The sequence below is a fragment of the Siphateles boraxobius genome, unplaced genomic scaffold (genome assembly GCF_051911475.1).
Source record: "Siphateles boraxobius isolate OS27281-9 unplaced genomic scaffold, OSU_SipBor_1 2, whole genome shotgun sequence".
In the NCBI taxonomy this organism is placed as follows: domain Eukaryota; kingdom Metazoa; phylum Chordata; class Actinopteri; order Cypriniformes; family Leuciscidae; genus Siphateles; species Siphateles boraxobius.
Window position 1 is genome coordinate 10,273,445 of NW_027508810.1, and position 22,904 is coordinate 10,296,348.

General features: G+C 40.8%; 2 protein-coding genes across 4 annotated transcripts in view; one reads left to right on the forward strand and one right to left on the reverse strand.

The window, feature by feature from the left end:
- The window catches only part of atp10b (ATPase phospholipid transporting 10B), a 51,970-nt gene extending 40,021 nt beyond the window's left edge, over nt 1–11,949 (forward strand). For 2 of the 3 annotated variants that reach the window (XM_077235873.1, XM_077235872.1), the window contains 5 exons: nt 4,260–4,460; nt 4,972–5,052; nt 5,141–5,245; nt 7,728–7,915; nt 10,190–11,949. In XM_077235873.1, the coding sequence (XP_077091988.1) occupies nt 4,260–4,460; nt 4,972–5,052; nt 5,141–5,245; nt 7,728–7,915; nt 10,190–10,376 (762 nt within the window). In that variant the 3' untranslated portion in view covers nt 10,377–11,949. The remainder of the gene's footprint in view (nt 1–4,259; nt 4,461–4,971; nt 5,053–5,140; nt 5,246–7,727; nt 7,916–10,189) is intronic. The other variant, XM_077235874.1, reaches the window with a different exon arrangement.
- A 3,142-nt stretch (nt 11,950–15,091) lies between these two features.
- Nucleotides 15,092–20,131, reverse strand: fbxl3l (F-box and leucine-rich repeat protein 3, like). Its single transcript, XM_077235585.1, is given in 6 exon segments — nt 15,092–15,283; nt 16,941–17,001; nt 17,003–17,052; nt 18,503–18,561; nt 18,564–18,859; nt 20,121–20,131. Coding segments are annotated over 6 exon segments (669 nt in total).
- Nucleotides 20,132–22,904: the final 2,773 nt, after the last annotated feature.

Here is a 22,904-nt window from a genome sequence, read left to right on the forward strand (position 1 = left end):
GTACAGTCAGTCCAATACTCAATGTATGCACAAATCACATGATAAGGGTATCCGGTCCCCCTACATTAGGCGACCAGCCCCAGTCAGTGTGTCAAGCCCTAGCCACACGTGTTCTAGCCTGGCAAGCTATCCCCGGTGTGTCGAGTTGGGTCATAAACACTATAAAGCGAGGTTACTCGCTCCAATTCGCTCGCAGACCCCCGAAATTTCAGGCGGTTCTCGAGACTTCGGTGAGAAGCAACGTGGGTCACGTGCTTCGCACCGAAGTACAGAATCTATTAGCAAAAGGGGCGATAGAATTAGTCCCCCCCGCGCTAAAACACATGGGTTTTTACAGCCGCTATTTTCTGATTCCGAAAAAAGACGGCGGTCTCAGACCCATTCTAGATTTGAGACATTTGAACAAAGCTCTCATGAGACGGCCGTTCAAAATGTTAACTATCAAACATATCCTCGCGCAAGTGCGCACGGGGGATTGGTTTGTCACAATGGATCTGAAAGACGCTTACTTTCACATTCAGATAAACCCTCGTCACAGGCCATTCTTGAGATTCGCCTTCGAGGGCCAAGCTTATCAATACACCGTTCTGCCGTTCGGTCTATCGTTAGCACCCCGTACATTCACGAAGTGTGTGGATGCAGCGCTTTCTCCCCTGAGACATCAGGGAGTGCGTGTGTTAAATTATCTCGACGACTGGCTGGTGCTGGCACAGTCGAGAACCGAGCTATTAGCTCACAGGGATTTGATTCTCAGCCATCTAAAATGCCTGGGTTTCACAATCAATGTGTCAAAAAGCAAACTAACCCCCAGCCAGAGTGTGATCTTTCTGGGTACAGTTTTAGACTCGAGAGCGATGACAGCGCGACTCACACCAGAGCGCGCGCTCTCAGTGCGAGCGCTTACAGGCACTTTCAGAGCGCGCGAGCACGCGCCACTGAAGAAATTTCAGAAACTGCTTGGTCTCATGGCAGCAGCATCGCCAGTACTCCGCTTGGGATTACTGCGCATGCGCCCGCTGCAGCACTGGCTGAAACGGCGTGTGCCAACTCACGCATGGCAGTCAGGCAACTTGCGCATTATGGTAAATCACGGTTGTTTAAGAACCCTGATTCCCTGGCGAGCGCAGAACTGGTACCACGAGGGGGTGACAATGGGAACAATTTCCAGAAGGAAAATGGTTCTTACAGATGCGTCCAACCTGGGTTGGGGAGCGCTGCACGAGGGCATGCCTGCATCCGGCCTCTGGTCGAGCACGGAGCAGAGCTTACATATCAACTGCCTGGAGATGAAAGCAGTTGGATTGGCCCTGAAAGCATTTCTGTCGAACCTCAGGGGTCACCACGTTTTAGTCCGCACAGACAATATATCAGTGGTGGCCTACATAAATCGCCAGGGGGGCATCAGGTCAGGAAACCTGCATGCGATGGCGAGAGACCTCCTCTTATGGGCACAAACCAACCTGAGCTCTCTGAGAGCAGCGCATATACCGGGCATCCAGAATGTGGGCGCGGATATGCTTTCACGGGGCAACACTCCCCTCGGCGAGTGGTCCCTGAACCCACAGACGGTCAGTCTGATATGGAAGGTGTTTGGCGAGGCCGAAGTCGACCTATTCGCCTCGAGAATCAACACCCACTGCAAATTGTTCTTCTCGAAGGACAGGGACGCGCTGGCCCATGTCTGGCCCAACCGTCCCCTTTATGCCTTTCCCCCCGTCTCGATGATTCCACAAGTCATCAAACGGGTCAGAGAGAGCGGGTGCCCAGTCCTTCTGGTGGCCCCTCTCTGGAAAACCAGACCGTGGTTCCCGGAACTGGTTCAGTTATCGGACACAATCCCATGGCCTGTCCCACTGAGGAAAGACCTCCTCACACAGGCGAACGGGACATTGTGGCATCCGAGACCCGACTTATGGGCCCTCCATGTGTGGCCCCTCAACGGGTACCCAAAGACCTTCCTGAGAAGGTCTTAAGCACTATATCTGAAGCCAGGGCCCCGTCGACTCGGCGCCTTTACGCTTCGAAATGGTCGGGTTTTTCCAGCTGGTGCTCGAAAAATCAGGCTGACCCAGAGTCATGTGAGATATCTGTAGTTCTCTCATTCTTACAGGAGCTGCTGGATGCGGGTCGCTCCCCGTCCACGCTCAAAGTGTATGTGGCAGCCATAGCAGCACATCATGTTCTGGTGGCTGGCCAGTCACTAGGAAGAAACGACCTGGTCGTCAGATTCCTTAAAGGTGCTAGGAGAATGAACCCCTCCAGACCTCCATCTGTGCCATCTTGGGACCTCTCCACGGTCCTGAGGGCTCTGAAAGGTCCACCTTTCGAACCGCTCCAATCGGTTGATCTAAAACCCCTCTCGCTGAAGACCGCTCTCCTTATGGCTTTGGCATCTATCAAGCGAGTGGGAGATCTGCAGGCACTCTCTGTGAGCCCTGCATGTTTGGAGTGGGGTCCAGATGACTCCAGAGTCATCCTCAAGCCCAGACATGGTTACGTTCCTAAAGTGCTCTCAACACCGTTCAGAGCACAGGTGGTGACGTTATCAGCCCTCCCTCCTTCTGCAGAGGATGGAGAGGTTAATCTTCTCTGCCCTGTCAGAGCGCTGAGAATCTATCTGGAGCGTTCTGCGTCTTTTAGACAATCAGAACAGCTTTTTGTCTGCTTTGGTGGTAGATCCAAGGGGGATCCAGTCACTAAGCAAAGACTGTCTAGATGGATAGTGGATGCTATTTCTATGGCTTATACCGCAGCGGGTCAAGTTTGCCCTATAGGCGTCAAGGCCCATTCAACCAGAGGTATGGCCTCGTCATGGGCTTGGTCATCTGGCATTCCCATTAGTGATATTTGTGATGCGGCCGGCTGGTCCTCGCCTTCCACATTTATGAGTTTTTATAATATGGAAGTGCCTTCCCTGCAGGCGAAGGTGCTTTCGGTATGATTAAGACCCGTGGGTGGCCGGTCTTGTCATATATTACTGTGCACAATCACATTCACATATATACATGAAACCCGCTGCTGGCCGGTTGTAGTTCATACATAAACCCGCTGTGGCTGGTTATATTTATATATATATAAACCCGCTTTGGGCCGGTTATATGACATATACAAAACCCGCTTTGGCCGGTTATATGACATATATAAATTCCATACATATATAAAACCCGCTTCGGCCGGTTATATTCCATAACAGATATCAACCCGCTTTAGCTGGTTAAGATTTCATATATAAACCCACTTGACTGGGTATATGTTCGTATACTAATAACCCCGACAGAGTCTGGGTTCATTGGTGTAGTATATTGGGTATTTCTACTGATGTATACTACGGAGATCTGACGGTGTCTGGTCTATTTTTACATAAATTATGCGGTTATGGCTTGTTCTGTACGCTCAGGGGTCCTGAGTTGCAGTGACAGCCAGTTACTCAGTGCGGCGTTTTGCATGGCGTCCCCACTGCGTATAGCTACGCAATACGAAGTGACCGTTCGAAAGGGAACTACTCGGTTACTCACGTAACCTCAGTTCCCTGAGTTAGGGAACGAGTATTGCGTAGCCAGCCGCACTATGGTAACATGGCAAGTTGTCGCTTCAGTCGTTAAACCTGCTATAATGGCGAATTCGGGGGCTATTATAGACTGAGGTCACGCCCCCTTGGCGGGCTCTGACGTGTATGACGCAGAGTTATCTCATTGGTTGCACGTCAGAGGCGCCTGCGCCATTGGATGTGCAGTTGCCGCAGCGCAGCCTATGAGCGAGCCAGACGCTCATGTTCTAGCTGTGCAGCTGCAAATGCGCTTTACATAAAGGCTTCAGTAAATCGAGGAAAAGGAGTTTCCCCACTGCGTATAGCTACGCAATACTCGTTCCCTAACTCAGGGAACTGAGGTTACGTGAGTAACCGAGTAGTTTCATGTGTTTTATCCGGGTTTTCGCCTGGAAGACTCTATAGAAATCTGGCACCCTATTGAACGAAGTTAAACTGAGAGAGCGTGCGCTCACAGACACCAGAATGAACGCGTTCACAATAACGTTCATCAGCAGTAATACAGTTGGCCTACGTTCAGTTCACGTTCGCCCAAAATATGAACGAGTTCATGAACTTTCATTCAATGAACGCGTTCAGGCACAACACTGGGGGGACTGTACAGGGGTCCCAAAGACCAGGAGGGATCTGAGGATCTTCCCTAAGGGCCGGGGTCCTCGAACGAGTTAGTCCTCACTAACTTGCATTAACTAACCTGTGTTATATCACGCAGGCGTATGTGAATCTCCTGTTCTGGTATCAGTTCTACTGTGGCTTCTCTGCCACAACCATGATTGACTACTGGCTCATGATATTTTTCAACCTGCTCTTCACCTCGGCTCCTCCCATCATGTTTGGGATAATGGAAAAAGAGGTGTCAGACTCCACTTTATTGAGCCTGCCCGAGCTGTATAAGAGAGGACAGCACTCAGAGGTGAGAAATCGCACTGTCACTTATCACAATATATCATTACTATACACTATCTTAAATTATGTCTGGGGTAATTGGGTCAAAAGATATTTCTATTAGAAAATTCAGTAACACTTTATTTCTATGCTCCCCCAAAAAACATTCTACTGACTATAAATAACTTTGCAACTACATGTCAGCTAACCCGAACCCTAACACCTAACCATAACAGTTAACTACAGTCTACTAATTGTCTACTACAGTTTACTAATACTCTAAAGAGAGTTAGTTGACATGTAGTTACAAATTTACTTATAGTTAGTAAAATGTCTAAAGTGGACCATCGAAATAAAGTGTAAACTTCATTTACAAATGAATTAGTGTTAGAGAATCAATTTAAACCATGGCAGTTGTAGTTATATTTTCTAAATGCATTCAGCTATTATTTTAATAACAAATACCATCGCAAGTTACAAGTACCTAACCATGGTAAAGCATTGCATGTCTTGTAACACATTTAAAACGTTTGATACAGGGCTACAGGCGTTCAACGTTTTGGATTGCAATTCTAGATGCTTTCTATCAGAGTCTAGTGTGCTTTTTTATTCCATACTGGGTAAGAACATCTGTTCAGTTTCTTGTCTGTTTCTGCATCATATGTTTGGAGTAACTTGTTATCTGATCACTGCTTGTACTTTCTCAAGACATACAACGGTTCAGACATCGGCATATTCTCGTTCGGCACTCCCATGAACACGGTCTCTCTATTCACCATCATCCTGCATCTGGCCATTGAGATCAAGAGCTGGGTGAGTTTACGCTCCACTTCATCACTGCAGAACACAATCACACGGCATCTATCATCTCACATTCACTTCGTATAGAGCGTGGTCAGGGTACCACCATTATTTAATCTTTGACAAAAATGAAAATGAGGCTGTGAGGGATAGAATACAGTGCGTTTGGTGTATTATAATAACATAATAATCAGATTGTTCAGCAGATGAAATGTCTTTCAGAAAGAAAAAACTTTCAGTAGGCTATACAAAAACTCACAACAGCTTGTGAGTAGTGAAAATTATGTGTTCTTCAAATTATAAATGAAAATAAAAAAGCGTTAAATTAAATATGGCTTCTAACCTTGCTAAGTTCTATTGGTGCGACATTTTCTTTACTGATTATCATCTTTTTAAATAATGTTCACGAGTTCACACTTACAAATAAGTTAGATAGAATAAATGGTATGCATATGGCGTGCTGTCCGGGGAGAGGGCTCCGAGCTCGGATATTTGGCCCGAACCCAGAGTACTCCCCCCGTATTGCTGGTTTAAGAAGAAACCAGGCGAGTGTGAGGAGACGGGATGGTGGAGGGATGCTGAAAAACTGTCGAAGAACATTGGTGAGTCAAATGAGTGTATATATAGGTCTCCAACTCAAGCTGATTGGATAGACATGTGGATTACTGATTGTCGATAGCTGGTTGGAATGATGTGATAATTGGATCAATTATTTGAACGTGCTCCTCCCGAACTTTGTTTAGTGAAACATCATTTCACGAGTTCACACTTACAAATAAGTTAGATAGAATTGATATAATTGAATAATCGTGGGGACGGAAGAGGAAACACTGCTGCGGCAGTGAAGGAGAGTTGGATGGAGAAACGGAGCTCCTGCGGGAGTGGAGTAGATGACAATGCTGCGGCAGTGGACCAAACTTGCTTTCGATTTGCTTTCCGACTATCCTTTGGACAGAGAACTGAGCTCCTGCGGGAGTGGAAGAGAATGCTGCTGCAGCAGTGGAGCAAGTTTGGACGGAGAAACGGAGCTCCTGCGGGAGCGGAGTAGATGACACTGCTGCGGCAGTGGACCAAACTTGTTTCCTGAACTCAACTGTCCTAAGTAAGTTGACACTGCTGCGACAGTGGAAAACTTGCTTCCGACTTGCTTCCAAGTATCCTATGGTGAGTTGAATGGAGAATTGAGCAGAAGTGATAATGGTTCCGCGGGAATGGAGCGAGTTGGAGTAAGAAACGTAACTCCTGCGGGAGTGGAGATGACGACACTGCTGCAGCAGTGGGTCAAACTTGCTTTCTGAATTCGACTGTCCAAAAGGTAAGTTGGACATAGAACTTGGCTCCTGCGGGAGCAGAAAAGATAATGCTGCTGCGCAGAGGATCGAGTTTGGATGGAGAAATGGAACTCCTGTGGGAGTGGAGTAGATTATGCTGTAGTGGAAAGACTACAACCTTGCTACCTTAACCTTGCTACCTTACTGCTTCCCTCGCCTGCTGCCGACAGGAAATTGGTTGACTGTGGTGACGTGGCAGTACTCCTTAAAATACGGGACAAAGCTCAAGCGGTTTTTCTGTTTTTTGTTTATTAATTAAATGCAGTCTTGGTATAAGCATATGAGACTACTTTCAAACACGTAAATGAATAGGGTGACCATCTGGTTATTGCTCGGTAGCAGGACAGTAGATGTGATTTTGTGTGAGATAAATTTACTACTATTACAATACATAAATATTGATTTACATTAGTTGGAAAGCCTGTTTGCCATCACGTTGGATGATGAAGGGTTTAAATCGTCAATAAGCTTTGTTAATTGTGACTGGCATGCAATGTGCCCAGGTTCAAATGAGTGATGTAATTTACTCTACTAAACCTACTCAATCTACTAAATACAATGAACTGAATAACAGTATAGGTAAAAATCATAAAGGGCAATGTTTATTTTCAGTGATTCAGTGCATCTTGGTCATTGTTGTGGCTGGTGAAGCTATATATGCATTGGTTGGTTCTTTTCCCGCTCTAGTCTAGATACAACATTATGGATTTTAAAATGGCAATCGCATTTTTTAGTATCAGATTTCTTATTGTGTGGTATTGTAATTTCAGGGAAGAAATAAAATAATACAGACATAATTAAAATACGGGACAAAGCTCAAGCGGTTTTTCTGTTTTTTGTTTATTAATTAAATGCAGTCTTGGTATAAGCATATGAGACTACTTTCAAACACGTAAAAAAATCTTACAGACCCCAAATATATGAATCATAGCGTATACAACCAGAATTAAAGTATGTCCTTCTAACTAGCATAATAATACAATTAGTTGATTGTGTGTTAATATTTGAATATTCTAAAAGCAGTCAATCTTTTTTGCATTTTCAATTAATGTTTTTTTTTTTTTACACTTTTAAGGTTATCGCATGCATGCTTTGATTATTCTCTATGTAAAAACATGCATACAATATTTTTAATGAAATGACCCCTTTTTTTTGACTTGCAGACGGTGGTGCACTGGGTGATCATGGTCGGCAGTGTGCTGGTGTACTTCATCGTGACTCTGGCCTACAGCGCCATCTGTACCAGCTGCAACCCTCCCTCCAACCCCTACTGGATCATGCACAAACAAATGGCCGATCCCATGTTTTACCTCGTCTGTGTTTTAACAACTGTTGTTGCTTTACTGCCAAGGTGACCAAAGTTTAGCATTATCATTATGTGTATAATAGCATCATATCAATGACGTTGTTTAGATGTCATTCATGAATAGGGTGACCATCTGGTTATTGCTCGGTAGCAGGACAGTAGATGTGATTTTGTGTGAGATAAATTTACTACTATTACAATACATAAATATTGATTTACATTAGTTGGAAAGCCTGTTTGCCATCACGTTGGATGATGAAGGGTTTAAATCGTCAATAAGCTTTGTTAATTGTGACTGGCATGCAATGTGCCCAGGTTCAAATGAGTGATGTAATTTACTCTACTAAACCTACTCAATCTACTAAATACAATGAACTGAATAACAGTATAGGTAAAAATCATAAAGGGCAATGTTTATTTTCAGTGATTCAGTGCATCTTGGTCATTGTTGTGGCTGGTGAAGCTATATATGCATTGGTTGGTTCTTTTCCCGCTCTAGTCTAGATACAACATTATGGATTTTAAAATGGCAATCGCATTTTTTAGTATCAGATTTCTTATTGTGTGGTATTGTAATTTCAGGGAAGAAATAAAATAATACAGACATAATTAAAATACGGGCAAAGCTCCCAATTTCGGGACTTGGTCACCCTTTACATGAACGATTGAAGTCTGGTTTCACTTTAGTGTCACTGAACCGCCGTAGCGCACACACAGTCTGCTCCGGTCCAGAGACACAACATCACCGAGCGGATCATATGTGCGAGTTGGCGCAGACCAGAGAAAGTTTTCGGACCCATTTGAATTCTGCACAGAATGCTATATTTTAAAGTGATATGGAGGAGATTAGGAGGATACTGCGGCTTTACTGAGTTCAATGGCTCTGGCCAAGATGTGATATAAACTAAACTAGCTATTGGCTATTTTTAAAAAGGGGGAGGAGCTGTTAGATATGTCCCACCCTGTCTTCCTGCTTCAGTGGAAATTACATCAACACATTGGTGCACTTCAAGTGGACTTTTGGTCTCGTGGACTTAAATTGCACGTGCTCGCTGAGTCTACGAGTCCGTAGTCCGCCTGGTTCTGCCCTCCTACGTACTTCCGCTCAATTTTCATTTTCCTTCAGTACTACTTTTCTCCGATCAATTTTTTACCGGGCCAATCAGCGAACAGGGGGAGTGGCTGAGAACGATGACGTTGATGTCGTGTGTTATTTTGAGTCATAGTTCAGTAATGGCAGCAGAGAAAGATGCGAGCGAAGGCATTCGGTCCGTTGTGGCAACGCTGCCGAATAACAAGAAGTTAAAGCCGGAGCAAGAACAATCTTTGCTTAGTTTTGTTGGTGGCCATGATGTTGGTGTTGCCCTCCTCCCCACGGGGTTCGGGAAAAGTTTGATTTTCCAGCTCACTCCGTTAGTGGTGAATGAGTTGGCTAAGGCGAATGCTAGGCATACGTCACAACCAAACGTTAGCGATTGGTTATGGCAGATTCAGCGTGACTCTGGGCAGATCCAATAGTTTTAGACTTCAATAGAGTACCCGCCTACAAGGAAGTTAACGCTTGTCAATGGAGCAGTGCCAGACTCTATGTACAAATGAAATGAAATGTATGAGAGTCTGGTGGGACCAGGCTACATTTGACCAGTTATTACCTACAGTTTATACAAACATTATGGTCATCGACCAGTGGTTGTTGTCTCAAACATAGGCTAATAATAGTGCACTGAATAATACGATCACATTATGATTCATTAAATAAATAGAACCGAATGTCAGGGCTTTTCTGAGTCATATGTAACAACAATAGGCAGCATATTTCCCCGAAACTGCAGCTCGTGTCCATAACAACGACAGTCGTCCTATTTCCGGCGTGACGATCGAGTCTGCCCAAAAATACCTCTCAATGGGGCGTCGTGGACTCGCGCCAATGGCCCTTTAGGTCCGCACTACATGACGTCACCTAAGTGTGGAATCTGAGGAAGTCCACAAGTCTGGAGTGTGCCATTTGGGACAGAGCCATTGAATAATGCTGTGTGTTTCAATGCACTTCAGTGGGCCTTTAAGAGGTGTGAAGCGACGCTGCGCAGACCAATCGTTGTACGACATTAAAGTACCGCGAGAGCGATTGAAAAGCATACAGAGCTTTATATACGACATGGCGTGAATGCAGCATTACATATTATAATTTTACTGATGCACTGATTTTTATAGATTCATCATTACACCCATAATGAATGCAGAACTTAAAAAGCAAATGCAAGAATTATACGTCTTTTCTCTCAACATGGCCCTTGTTTACTTTTTTTTTCTCCTTTTCAGGTGCACCTTGCATGTCCTAAGGGGAACTCTGGCACCCTCCCCTCACCTCCGCGCACGGCAGCTCGAGCGGCTCCCCCCCTCCCATCGGGAGCAGCGGATCAGAGAGTGGCGTGGTCTCCGAGACACGTGCATTTCTCCTTCTCTCAGATCCCAGGAACACAGCTCCTCTCCCTGCCCCAGTGCATAAAGTACACACACCACAGTCCGGCACACCACCCTTCCTCATGCACAGTGAATGACAATGCCGCAAAGCTTGAATTTTGAAACACATAATTGCCAAAACTCAAACGATATTTATGTTTTGCACACATATGGATGCGCTGCAGAGGGAACTTCCGGCGGCATTTGATGCCAGGTTTTGCTATGCTCATTCACTCCAAGGAATGAAGCTGTGCTTTTCAATTTTGAATGTGCTCTTTGCTCTCACAAACCATTTGCATGATCTTCACTTGTTTCTGGGCGGCTCAGTCCACACTTGATCAATACATGCATATCATTTCTCAACCCGGTGGATGCAGCTGAGCCTTTTCCCTTCTGCGAAAATAACTTCCTGTTGTCATGTGGACCACATTTGTATGCATTTGCGCTTTGAGCTGCTCATGTAATAATTGAGGTTTGCAGATGTTACATAATATCTTGGTTCAAATATTCAGAGCTTGTTGTGCATGCTGACAGAAATACAAGCACCAGTGAGATTAAGGAGGCTGGATCTTCTTCTTAATTCCTAATAAATTGATTGGCACATAAGGCTTGTTGATGTATGCGTGTAATAGCCTACACTAACGCAGATCACACAGTCCTTCGCCGACATTTGAATATTTAATTACACTGCTGACGTCTGGCTGACGTTCTTCACTCATGACGAGGTCTGTGATGACCTCACGCTCAGACAGATCATAGCCGAGCGAGCGTGTCTCTTTTCCCCATCCTTCCAGCATGTGTGTAACATACACCACAGTCAGGGGGGAAAAGTGTCCATCATTGCTTCTATTCGCAGAACCCAGGGCGGTTTTATGTAATGACAGACATGTTTCTGACGGGCCGCTTCTGCGCTCTGGTGGCAGTTTGACGAACTGCAAATTGGCTACTATCATCCATTTATTAAAGCCACGTGACAGTGTTTCATAGGATTTCTTTAAAGGCAGGAACTACGGGTGAACAAGCATTAATTGAAATTGAACTGCTTAGTTAAATTATACAAAGTATTTTTTATACGATTTTTAAACTTTTAATATATACAAACACATGTCACGTGTGCGTGTGAAAAGGGTTATTTGAAATATGATTTGTTAAGAAACCTGTAATGTAAATGTACGTTTGTAATGACATTGTATGATGCCGTTTGTAATGAAATATTATTTATGTAAACAACATTTTAATATAATTCAAGAAGCAATGTTTGGTAGTATGGGTTTCTGTTGTGAGAATTAGATAATGTTTCATGTTTGTAATATGAACAAAATAGGCCCTTTAAAATGATGTTATTTGACTCTGTAATAGGTGAATGGAATATGAAAATGACATTTTTATTCATTTCAATTGTAGATGTTTTTTAATAGTTTGATCTATTGTGGAAAGTCAAAATAGTTAAACCCAACCATCTAGCTAAACAAAGAGAACACAAATAAATTCAAAAGAAATACAAACAAAAAAACAAATAACACAGTTTGTAATATTGACCTTCATTTGAAATGTACATTAATATTGAATATTCTAAATATGTTTAAAAAACAGCAGTAAAGCTTGTTTTGTAAATGACATATCAGTTGCACTGGTTTGTTATTAATGAGTCTACACCAAATAAGAAATAAGATAGAGATAATAATAGAAATAAGATTAGTAAATGGAGTAGAAATATTGCTTATTGTTAGTTCATGTTAACTAATGTAGTGAACTAATGTTAAAACAAATGAAACCTTAAGTAGTGTTACCGAATAACTTTTACATTTTTATAAACTATAAATAATAGTCTTCCTTTTTTCCCCTACATCTAGCTTAAAGTATTCTGGTTAGGCAATATAAGAAAGGTTAGGCCATAAAACACAAGCTATTTAACAAGTCCCAGGGGGCCAATGCATTTTACAAAAAGAACTGGTTTCATGTGTGTGTGCACTTGTGTGGAACTGTAAACACTTTGTATTCAAATCCCATCTCTGAGCTCCAATCACAAATCATGTTTTTACTACACCAGCACTTCCACACTAATGATCCAGATGTGTAGTCAGATGTTCTGTTTCCCATGCTACATTTTAATTACCCAGTTCTGTCTAATGGCTGCCAAATGCAGACTGCTTGTTCACATAGGTAGACTAAAGTGGATATCTAAATGCTTTAATGCATCTACCATGTGGGCATATCAGGAAACCAAAAATGTTAGGAGACCTCGCTGAGGATTTGCTCGATGTTGTACGTATAGCCTATGTGTTGTCAGCAGTGATCACCTCCTCCATGATGGACAGCTGGCTCAAGGTAGCCTATACAGTTAGGGTGTTTCAACACTTGGCATTTTTGGTTCGATTAAAACAAACCCTGGTGCGATTGCTCTGTTAGTGCGGTTCATTTGAATAAGCGTGAACGCTGCCATTCAAACGCTGGTGTGCAGCAAACATCCCTAAAAGAAGCTGAAGCATGCCTGTTTTTCTCATCATATGTCGCCCATCATACAGGTCCTTCTCAAAAAATTAGCATATTGTGATAAAGTTCATTATTTTCCATAATGTAATGATAAAAATTAAACTTTCATATATTTTAGATTCATTGCACACCAACTGAAATATTTCAGGTCTTTTATTGTTTTACTACTGATGATTTTGGCATACAGCTCATGAAAACCCAAAATTCCTATCTCAAAAAATTAACATATGATGAAAAGGGTCTCTAAACAAGCTATTAACCTAATCATCTGAACCAACCAATTAACTCTAAACACCTGCAAAAGATTCCTGAGGATTTTAAAAACTCCCAGCCTGTTTCATTACTCAAAACCGCAATCATGGGTAAGACTGCCGACCTGACTGCTGTCCAGAAGGCCATCATTGACACCCTCAAGCAAGAGGGTAAGACACACAAAGAAATTTCTGAACAAATAGGCTGTTCCCAGAGTGCTGTATCAAGGCACCTCAGTGGGAAGTCTGTGGGAAGGAAAAAGTGTGGCAAAAAACGCTGCACAACGAGAAGAGGTGACCGGACCCTGAGGAAGATTGTGGAGAAGGACCGATTCCAGACCTTGGGGGACCTGCGGAAGCAGTGGACTGAGTCTGGAGTAGAAACATCCAGAGCCACCGTGCACAGGCGTGTGCAGGAAATGGGCTACAGGTGCCGCATTCCCCAGGTCAAGCCACTTTTGAACCAGAAACAGCGGCAGAAGCGCCTGACCTGGACTGTTGCTCAGTGGTCCAAAGTACTTTTTTCGGATTAAAGCAAATTTTGCATGTCATTCGGAAATCAAGGTGCCAGAGTCTGGAGGAAGACTGGGAAGAAGGAAATGCCAAAATGCCTGAAGTCCAGTGTCAAGTACCCACAGTCAGTGATGGTCTGGGGTGCCATGTCAGCTGCTGGTGTTGGTCCACTGTGTTTTATCAAGGGCAGGGTCAATGCAGTTAGCTATCAGGAGATTTTGGAGCACTTCATGCTTCCATCTGCTGAAAAGCTTTATGGAGATGAAGATTTCATTTTTCAGCACGACCTGGCACCTGCTCACAGTGCCAAAACCACTGGTAAATGGTTTATTGACCATGGTATTACTGTGCTCAATTGGCCTGCCAACTCTCCTGACCTGAACCCCATAGAGAATCTGTGGGATATTGTGAAGAGAAAGTTGAGAGATGCAAGACATGGAAGACATGGACATGGCACTCTGGATGAGCTTAAAGCCGCTATCGAAGCATCCTGGGCCTCCATAACACCTCAGCAGTGCCACAGGCTGATTGCCTCCATGCCACGCCGCATTGAAGCAGTCATTTCTGCAAAAGGATTCCCGACCAAGTATTGAGTGCATAACTGAACATAATTATTTGAAGGTTGACTTTTTTTGTATTAAAAACACTTATTTTATTGGTCGGATGAAATATGCTAATTTTTTGAGATAGGAATTTTGGGTTTTCATGAGCTGTATGCCAAAATCATCAGTATTAAAACAATAAAAGACCTGAAATATTTCAGTTGGTGTGCAATGAATGTAAAATATATGAAAGTTTAATTTTTATCATTACATTATGGAAAATAATGAACTTTATCACAATTTGCTAATTTTTTGAGAAGGACCTGTAGTTCAGACAGGCATCAGAACCGCGTCTCCTCACTGCAGATCTTCGTTTATGTGTGTGACGGAGGGATTCCTGCCGCTGTTCCGACTCCTTTACACATCTTATAAGCTCTTCAAAAGTTCTCAGCTGATGAAAATACTATCATAGGCTACGCTCATACAACAAGCACATTTGTCCCAGAAGCACACATCATTGTTTTAGATGTTCCGTCTCGATACGTCATAAAAACCGAGGTTGTGAACTTCGGGTATCTTTTGCCTTAACTTACAAAATTCCTTATTTTCATTCAAACAACATTCAGTCTTACAATGATATCATATAGCCTACGCCTAAAATCATTTTACTGTTGCTAAAATTAATAGGGTTATTTTGGATTTTACAAGCTGTGGTGGAATAATTTATAGAATAATTTGGATGATAATAATATTATAAAAAAACAGATATTCAAGTGTGAGTTTAAAGTGTGTGCCTTGTCAATGACATGATTTTAGCTTAGCTTAGCTTGTAAGTGAATTAGATTAATAAGTCCAGCAACGGGTAGCCTAATAAAAAAGAAAACGGGTCCATTTTGATTTCTTTTGGACTTGAAACAAGTTCATATTCAGTCTACATCCTAACCTATTAGTTTTGCCATGACTCAGATGGTGACGCACTGACCTGCAGGAGATACATGAGGACAGCTACTCATCTTCAGCAGCTTGAGCGTGTCACTGTTGTTGGTGACCAGTACCTTCAGGGAAGGGTCATCAACCGGTGTGTCATCCATTTTTATAGAGGATAGAGACTTGGAATTCAAAAACACCACCGTCAGGGCTGAGACAAAGTGTGACTGAGAACAGACCAGACAAGACAGGCAAAGTCAGTGCCGCTGGCTTCTCATACCCTTTACATGAAGCGTTATTTCATTATTTCATGAGGTCACCCCGCTATGGTGCTATTTGTTTTGTAGGCTGGTTAATTTAAAAACATGTCATGAACTAAACATAAAACTACATAAACATGCTGTTTATAAAAAATTAAAAAAATAACCAAGTTTTTTAGAGCATTTTTACATTGCTTCCAAAATAATAACTACAACAGTACAGTACAGTGAAAATCATGTTTCATGTATTGTTGATTTTGTTATGTTTCTAGTTATCTATAATCAAATCAAAAGGTTAGAGCTTTTAAAAGGATAGTTCCCCCCAAAATTAATATTCTGGCATCATTTTCACCCTCAAGTTGTTTTAAACCTGCATGGGTTTCTTTCTTTTGTTGAACACAAAAGAAGATATTTTGAGGATATGGGTAACCAAACAGTTTCTAGTCCTCATTGACTTCCATTTTTATTTTTTCCAAAGGGAAATAAAAAAAAAGTCTTCTTAAAAGTGTTTAAGCCATGAAGCAATTCAGCCAGCTATGAGGTGAATCACAACATTACAAACTTTGATTTGAAACAAAATGAATTTGAAATTTGGACAAAAAGGCAGAAGACTGTGAACGGCTTTAGTGAGGGAAAGAACTACAATCCCATGAAGCATTGTGAATGACAATTTGAACGATTAATTTGAAGTTGTTGATTTTATTTATAGAAACAATATATATAAAGTGTATTGGAAAATCTGCAATATATAAATTATATGCATAAATATTTAAACATTTTGAAAGCAAAAAGCGAGACTCAACAACTTGATTAAATCATTCGCAGTGCTTCATAAACTGAGCGTTTCCTTTAGAGCTCTTTTGGCACAAGTTGCTTGCCGCAACTATCTGATTGGTGGAGTGTTCTGTACAGCATCATGGGTAATGTAGTTTTCTCACCACAAATTCAGATGTTAAACACAACTATTTAAAAATAAGTTGAAAAAATGCAAACAGCTGGCTTTAACAGAAGCATATAACATTGATTTACAACCTCGGAGCTCACATTAGGTTTGTTTTTGTACTGTAGATTATTTCCTCATCAGAATGTTTTGAGAAGCACCTCATCCCTGGCCTCCTCAGAGAAAATGGCCCTGACCTCAACAGAGAACACTAAACAGAGTGAAATGACGCTTGAAGGATAATTCAGCATCCAGGTGAGGACACTGACTCATCCAGATCTTTCTGGATGTTGTATAGTATGACGACAATAGAAATAAGGACACAAACAACAGAGCCATCTGGAAGCCATCACTCTGATCTGTGATTAATCCTGTGAATCTCCTCCATCAAGTTGGTACCTTTTGAGTGCTGTACAGTTAAATAAAGAAGCACGGCTTTCTTTGTTTTTAAATCTTTTGTGACTAAGCAAGTCACAACGAGCTTCAACTTGTCACTTTCAATACTAGTTATACAGCAGTGTTTCAAACTGTCAGGATTTTGTGGAGGGTGAAATTACATGGTACAGAAGTTTGACAGCTGAGACATTCTAGTTTTGAGCAAGAGACAAGTTTTAAAACAGATGTTTGATGTCATATTCAGCTGATGGATGTCGTACGGAAAGGGTGAACACGTTTCTGTTGTGCCTGAGACACGTCCATGAAGCTTGGTCATGTTGTGGAAATCAGACCCAGTGTCTTAACAGTGCTGTGAGAGAATGTCTCAGGCTGCTTCTGCAGATTCTGTGCAGCTGTCAACCTGGAAAAATATTTTTTTTATCCTTTATTATTTTTTTATTCTTTTGGTAATTCTTTATTCTTAAAATGACAATTTTGATATTTTTCTTAATTATTTTCTTAAAACGACATACTACGACATACACATTTTGTTTTGTTTTTTTAAACATCCAGATCAGAAGGTCTTTACAATAATACTTTTCAATAAAAAAATATCAAATATAATGAATGGTGCTGACCGGTAAATTATATTTTCTTATAATATCCTATATATTAATATCCTATAATATCTATTTGTAAACTGATGCTTATGTACCCTCTTATATTTCTATCTTAATTTTTCTTTTTTTAGTAACTCTATTTTTTATTTGAATTTTTATTTTTATTTTTGTTGTTGCTTCTTGTTAAGGCATGTGAATTACCTGTTGTTATATGAGATACGGCACTGTACATGCTACTTGTTGATAATAACGTATTAAATGATAATAATAATAATAATTTTCAACACTGTACTGTGCATTTCACAAACACACTATACATTTGGAGTTTTAAAACAGTCTGAGGATTGCTAATGCAAACAAATATCATGTGATCAGATGAATGGTCAATGTAAATACATTCCCTTTCAAATGTTTGGGGTCAGTACAATTTTTGGTCCCACTTTGTATTAAGTGGCTTTAAGTGCTATGTACTTGCATCGAAAAATAAGTACAATGTACTTATTGTGTACAGGTTGTATTGTAAAACACTTTTTCTGCTATTGAGGTGTGATACGGGTAAGTTTAGGGGCTGGTGTGGTGTATGGGTCACACAATTACAAATGCAATTACATAAATTAAATTACAGCTGTAACTACATGCAGGTATTTTCAAAATATAAGTACAATGTAAAAACATGTATGTGTATCAAATTATTCATTTCAATGTAAGTACATACTTAAAGCCACTTAAATATAAAGTGGGACCCAATTTTTTTATTAATACTTTTATTCACCAAGATGATCACATTAAACAGCTCAAAGTGACAGTAGTAGTGTGATTTTCTATTTATCAACGAACAATTTATTACAGTTACCACAAAAAAATGAAGCAGCTGTTTTCAACTTGATAATAATCAGAAATGTTTCTTGAGCATCAAATCATCATATTAGAATGACTTCTGAAGGATCATGCGACACTGAAGACTGGAGTAATGATGCTGAAAATTCAGCGTTGCATCACATGAATAAATGACATTTTAAAATATATTAAAAGAGAAAACAGTTATTTTAAATTGTAATAATATTTTACAGTAATACTGTTTTTACTGTATTTTTGATCAAATAAATGCAGCCTTGGTGAACATGAGAGACTTCTTTAATAAACGAAAAAATCTTACGACCCAAAACTTTTGATCGCTAGTGTACTATATACAGTATGTAGATCATTTCCATGAACGATGTGACAGTGTCACCCTTTCTGAAACTGACCTACCTTGAAGCTCACAAACTGCAGGTGCTGAGCATGTCTTTTGATGATCAGCTGGATGAGAGGTGCGTGTCCCGCGGGTCAGACGTATCTGGCTGGTTCAGCTCAAAATCAAATCTCCTCCAAAGATCTGGGATGTGAAAGACGTCGTTCCACCGGTGAAAGTCCCGGTCCACCAGAGACAGGCAGTGGAATACGTGCAGGACCTCGGGGTGACCATGTGGACCTCACATTTCTTCAGTGGGTTTCTGCTGTGAGGTGGAAGACCCTGTTTGGACGTACACTGGCGTGACACTCCTGTGTCTCTTGTTTCTGCCCTCTGAGGGGGTGAAGCTCTGACACTTTGATTTTCCCCTTTTCATCCTGTTTAGTGGAAAAATCCAAGGATTCAGATTTCAGAGAACAAAACTACGGCGGCCTCAAAAAGCATGTAGAGATTTAATCCAATGATGTTTATACAGCATTCAATAAATAACAAAAAGTTAAACTCTACAAAATAAGGAACTAATTCGTACACAGCGCTGTCCTCCAACTGCTAAATACTAAAATTTCAAGGTTTTTTGATATGGTACAGTACAGTGGATATCCTATAATAGCCATTATTTTCAATACAAAAACAACCTACAAACCAACGAAAACACACTGCATGTATGAAGCATTGTGTCTGTACAATAAATACACAATATACACAAAGATTAGTGATGTTAAACAAATGCAAATCATATGTGGCATTAAAAATCACTCGTGTCTTCACAGAAAAGAAATGTAGCCTGTCATTATGAAATTGAACTAAACAGTGAATCTGAGGCACATGCCTAATCAAAAATATTATTATTAATATAAATAATAATTTATATGATTTACTAATGGTAAATGTGAAAATATGGGCAAATGCAGGGCAAGGCATTGCAGAGCCCTGACAAAATATTAATCCATTTGAAAACATAAGCAGCCAATGATGTCATTTGTTAACCATAAATGCATTACAAATGCTGACATAATTTTTTTTTTGACCGGAATGAAAACGAGAATGTATAGGGATATAAGTACAGTGTATTCAATTGATTGTCAGTAAAAAAAAAAAAAAAAAACATCTTTCCAAAAAATTTTACAGCAGACAAAAACTACATAAACAGCTTTTGAAAGTTGTCAGTTTTGAAAGTTACATGTATAGGACATTTACAGTGCATGTCATTGCTCACAGTCTCGTTTTAATCCATGTACAAGGTGTCTCTCTCTCTCTATATAAATACTATATCAGATTAGAGTAGACAGTAAATTGACATTGCTTTTAAAGCTGCTTTGAAACAATCTGTATAAAGCAATATAATTAAAGGTGACTGGTGACCAGTTACATTTCTGATACCTCACAGTAATCTCTGGTGTTTGCTGAATGTCACATGTTTACTGTTAAATGTATAGGTGAGTCTATGTTTGTAAAAAATAAAATGTTGGTTGCGATCTAGAGCGCCCCCTATTTCCAGCTTCATGAGGTCCCCTGAGGACCAAACCAGGTAAAACATATTTGACCGGCGCATATGAAGACGTTAAGAATAAGTACTTTGTGAGTGCTGAAAATATAAAGTATGAGTGTGTGTATCTGGACGTAGGTTACTACATTTACCATGTTGTCATTATCGTGTGACCCAGCATCAGTTGCGTTGCTTCACTTCCATTCAAAAATCCTCTCCCGTGGCATCATGGGATAGTAAAGTGTCCATCGTATGCACACTTGCCGGAAAAAGTAGGTCATCCAGATACTTTTTGCCTATACTTTTATGAGTACTGAGAATTCGGACATACTTTTGTCACATAGGCCTAGTGTATTTCGCCTACTAGTATGCGATTTCATACAGTAGTGTGTTTCGGTTTAGTTGGACTCCAGACTCTGACTCGACAAAGGTCAAGCTCATGAGACAGGACTGTAAGACTACCAGAATTGATGTGCTGTTCACACTTCACAACAAGGTTTCATTGTCATCTGTTGTCGTCTTGTCATGCCAAAAAAAAAAAAATGCCAGTCTGAGATAATAAAATGTATGATGTAGGCTAATATAAGAACAATTAACATAAATGACTAACAGAGTTGCATATGGCAAGTATTTTGCTTGAAATATTTGTATTCTTCAAATTACTTGTATGACTTGCATAAACTGCTTAGACTAGTCATTAAAGGGATAGTTCGGCCAAAAATGATATTTAACCCATGCATTACTCACCCTGAAGCCGTTCGAGATGCATATGCCAGTCTTGTTTCAGATGAACACATTTTCAGTTATTTTAGAAAATGTCTTAGACCCTTCAGTGGATATAATGTGAAGCAATGGGGTCCACCTCCTTCAAGTCCCAAAATGTGCATACTTCCTTCACAAAAGTAATCCATCCGGCTCCAGGGGGATAAACGAAGGCCTTCTGAGGGTAATACGTGTGGTTTTGTCGTAAAAATATACATATTTAAAACTTTCTAAATGAAAATATCTGACTTCCGGCAACGATCGACGCGCGTTCACGGGTGATGGAAGTTGGCGTACGAGGTATGACGTAGTTTTGTTTTGCTCTGCTCTCTGGCTGCGCTGGCGCGTTCGTTCTACGTCACGACGGTTCCATCACCGACTTCCATCACCCGTGAACGCGCGTCGATTGTTGCCGGAAGTCAGATATTTTCATTTAGAAAGTTTTAAATATGTATATTTTTACGACAAAACCGCACGGATTACCCTCAGAAGGCCTTCGTTTATCCCCCTGGAGTCGGATGGATTACTTTTGTGAAGGATGTATGCACATTTTGGAAATTGAAGGAGGTGGACCCCATTGCTTCACATTATATCCAATGAAGGGTCTAAGACATTTTCTAAAATAACTGAAAATGTGTTCATCTGAAACAAGACTGACATATGCATCTCGAACGGCTTCAGGGTGAGTAATGCATGGGTTAAATATCATTTTTGGCCGAACTATCCCTTTAAGGTTTTTTTTTCTTCAAGACCTAACCTATGGTCAAAACTCTTTAAAGTTATGGAATGCCAAAGCTGACTTAATTAAAAATAAATAAATACATAAATAAATATACGAATAACCTTAATGTAAAAAAGCAAAAATACATAAATAAATACATACATAAATATACAAACAAATGTAAAGAAGTACAAATAAATTAGTATTTATACTTTTATTTCCTTATTTATGTATAATTGTATTTTTTCACACATTTATTTATTTTTTATTTATAAATTTATTGATTTATTTATTTCCACTTTTATTTATTTCCGAATTCATTTATGTATATATGTTTTTATGTCTACATTTATTTATTTTCACATTAATTTATTTCTACATTTATTTATTTCCACATTTATTTATTTCTACATTTATTTATTTCTGCATTTCTTTGTCCGTATGCTAATGAGGGGGGGCGTGTTTTACCTCAGACATTAGCAATCGAGCTTAGAGTGGCAGTGCTGTAGCTTTGAGGCCACAGTGACACCTTGTGGTGTGTGACCAAACGAAACGCAAGAGGTCTGGGACAATATCACAATTTAAGTCATGTATATCACCCTAACTGTATGTAGGGTAGGCTATATAGGGTTAACACACATAGCACACCTGAACAGAAACTGCACTTCAACGGGTCTGATAGAAGACACTTGGACATGGAAGCGCATGAAAGTATTCACTGTTAATAACAATGTAAACGCGGTGGATATGGGCTGATAAGAGCTTGCGTTTATTGTCGATGAGACTCGCACACCAGCGCAGAACGCGGAGAGAAACCAGCGCACATTTCACTGACTCCTACGCAAGCATATTGATCAATGAGTTTGAAACGCGATTCAATACACGGTTTACATTCGCGTTTCATAATTTCTTATGCATAACAGGTGACAATTCAAATGCTTAAAACACTACCCATATTTCATAGATGCTGCTCTTAGATACTGATTAATCACAATTAACTGGGGGCAGTCATGGCCTAATGGTAACAGAGTTGGACTGGTGACTCAAAGGTTGCTGGTTCGATTCCAGTACCGGCAGGAATATGACTGAGGTGTCCTTGAGCAAGGCATCTAACCCCCAATCGCTCCCCGGGCGCCACTCAAGGCTGCCCGCTGCTCCGGGTGTGTGTATCCACATTTGCAGTGTGTGTGTTCACTACTCACTACTCTGCTCCTAATGTGTGTGCACTTACTTGGATGGGTTAAATGCAGAGGTCAAATTCCAAGTATGGGTTACTATACTTGGCCATCACGTGTCACTTTCACTTTCACTTTCACTTTCACTTTCACAAGTTATCAATTTCGAATTATTCTTAAATCAAACAAAAGGGCTGATGTAAACGCAGCTATAGTGAGCCACGCATCTCACCCCATGCAGTAGAGGACAGAAGCATCATCATGCCCATTCAAACAGC